The sequence below is a fragment of the Amphimedon queenslandica genome, unplaced genomic scaffold (assembly GCF_000090795.2).
Source record: "Amphimedon queenslandica unplaced genomic scaffold, v1.1 AMPQUscaffold_12290, whole genome shotgun sequence".
NCBI classification, from domain to species: Eukaryota; Metazoa; Porifera; class Demospongiae; order Haplosclerida; family Niphatidae; genus Amphimedon; species Amphimedon queenslandica.
Window position 1 is genome coordinate 4,948 of NW_003547472.1, and position 2,657 is coordinate 7,604.

The 2,657-nt window shown below is 37.5% G+C and overlaps 1 protein-coding gene across 1 annotated transcript in view; it reads right to left on the reverse strand.

Annotated features, from left to right (window-relative positions):
• Positions 1 to 964: 964 nt before the first annotated feature.
• The window catches only part of LOC105314912 (IQ domain-containing protein G-like), a 7,433-nt gene continuing 5,740 nt past the window's right edge, over positions 965 to 2,657 (reverse strand). The window contains exons 7-9 of the mRNA XM_020004286.1: positions 1,950 to 2,018; positions 1,395 to 1,493; positions 965 to 1,086 (exon numbers count right to left, since the gene is read on the reverse strand). Of these exons, the coding sequence (XP_019859845.1) occupies positions 976 to 1,086; positions 1,395 to 1,493; positions 1,950 to 2,018 (279 nt within the window). The 3' untranslated portion in view covers positions 965 to 975. The remainder of the gene's footprint in view (positions 1,087 to 1,394; positions 1,494 to 1,949; positions 2,019 to 2,657) is intronic.

Here is a 2,657-nt window from a genome sequence, read left to right on the forward strand (position 1 = left end):
TACCAGTGAACTTGCACAACACACTAGCAAATGTTTGTAGTAAACTATACTTGCTTTGAATAGCTACTATAATGGCAGCTAACAGGACTTCACGTTGATTAGGAACAGAGGGACTAGCTGAAGCTACACTAGCCAATACTTGTCCTGTTATGACACCCTCTCTTTGAAGCATAATAGCTACACTGACAGGATCAGAGAGAGACTGACAGAGGAGTGGATGATGAGTGTTGAATATATCAATAGCCTTAGCTTTACGTTCTATAGAATACACACACATACACAGTCAATGCTAATACAATCAGTGATATTAACTTACTCTCTTGATCTAACTTGTCAGCTGCACCATTCTCATTCATAGATTTAAGAGCATCTGACAGTGAGTCAAAGGTAGCTCCTCCTTTACTGTCAACATTATCAGCTCTGGACAACCATCTGGCAATGCATTCAATGAAACGATCTTCTACTTTTGAGTAGTTTTCTATAATAGCCTCCAGAGAGTCCATGAGTAGTCCTAGTGTCAGTCCTAGTTCCTTCCATCTCCTCTGAGGGAAACCACATCTCTTCAACAGATTAAGTACATCAATAAGTTGATCTAAAATCATATTCAATGACTATGATACATAAATAGTTAATGAACATTACCAATAGTCAAAGGAGAAGAGAAGAGACCCAGAGAAGAGGAACAAGAACTGGTTTTAGTTGCCATTGATCAAAGAACAAGCTATATTAAAACAGGATGCAAATTTTGCAAGAAATTACAAGGGAGGGGCTACATTCCCTGCTGCATGTTATAATATATCACAAGGTATATATAACTCTTCTTTACTATAAAAGTGGTGTACTGACTGTGAGCTGGGCATTATTATTTGAAAATACATGTAATATAAGAAAGACCTTTTATACACATTATTATTATTATTATTATTATTATTATTATTATTATTATTATTATTATTGTTATAGTTGTTGTTGTTTTTATTTTTTCTTTGACTTTCCTTTCTTCCCTTTCTTTCCTTTCTTCTTACTCCCTTTCTTAAATGGACCCAGTCCCTTCCTAACCATCATACCTCTCCACCAGGCCTGTATCTGTAAGGAAGAGGGAGGGAGGGAGAGGGAGTGGAGGAGAGAAGGGGAAAGAGGGAGGGAGGGAGGGAGGGGGAGGGAAGGAGGGAGGGAGGGCAGGGCCAGGGAGAGAGGGGGGAGGGAGGGAAGAGAGAGGGGGAGGGGGGAGGGAGAGAGAGAAAGAGGGAGGGAGGGGAGAAAAATTATGTAAAAGAGAAACATGATAGTATTGATAGAGAGTGTCAAAATGACAGAAATTGAGAAAGGAGAGAGAATAAAACACATGTACATGTACAGGTGAAAGCATGTATACACTTAATTTATTGTTTTACTTTGGTTGCTGTCGTATTTTCTTTCTTCTCTTGTTCTTTGATTCTTTGTCTCTCCTTCATTGCTCTGTGCTCAATCACAACCTCCTCCCTCTCCTTATACTGTACACACACAATTAATGGAAAAATAATATTAATCAATTACTGCTGTATACATGTACATGTACGCATGCATGTACATGTACGCATGCATGTACATGTACTGTAGTTGGGGGGGGGGGAATTTTGGCATCTTTATAGCTACATGTACATGTACATTTACCTTATGTACATTATGTGAACCGTTATGTGCATGCTCAATGGTACATGTACATGTACTTGTATATTTTGCAACAAATTCATCAACTTAAAATCTAAAATTCTACATGTACAGTACATGCCTCCAAAATTAAGCTACATTTATATAGTATTGGGTAGAATTGACGCAAATACAATAAATGCTAATATTTACAAAATTATTTTGTTTATTTTACTTATTTATCTTGTTTTATTTACAGTTTGTGATAGTTCATCCAGTTTCTGTAGTCCTCCTGCTTTTGCTCATTTAGTCTCTTGTACTTCAATTGTCTTCATTTCCAAGTCTTCTTCATACTTTGACATCCAGTACTCAACCTTACCATCAAGATCCTGAACAACAACAACAACAAGATAACAATAATAATAATTACGACAATTACGTGTGTACATGTACATGTGTACGTGACTACGTGTAGGTACAAACATTATATTATAATAAAAATATTATTATAATTATTATTTGGCAGTGAATTCTTTGGCAAAATTCCTCCAAAATTACAAGCAAAGTCATTATGTACATTTATCTATTTTTTAACTCAGACACACATACATGTATGTATACTGTATACCGTAGGTCGGGATATATTCGCGGCTGCTTATTTTCGTGATTTTTTTCCCGCACTCAGCAATTACCATGGTTACCAGATGCAATTTTAATTGAAAAATCCACGATATTAATAGCAAAGGACTCTGTTGCAGTGTTCTTGGGTTGTTGTTCTTCTTGCTGTTACTAATCCTTGGTCTCTTTGGAGCTGTTTCAACCAGAGCTACTCTCTTCACTCTGCCTCGCCGTATCTTGGCCCATTCTTGGGACTCTCCACCCATTTATTGACTTGGGCGTGGTTAATTATCACCAGCATGCAGCAAGTGGAGCGGCAAGGATTTCCAGCAAAGAGCCTCGAAGGTAGTGGTCCATACAAGAAGATAGCAGATGGAGAACTAGATGGCTCCCACTAAAGCTGCTAAAAA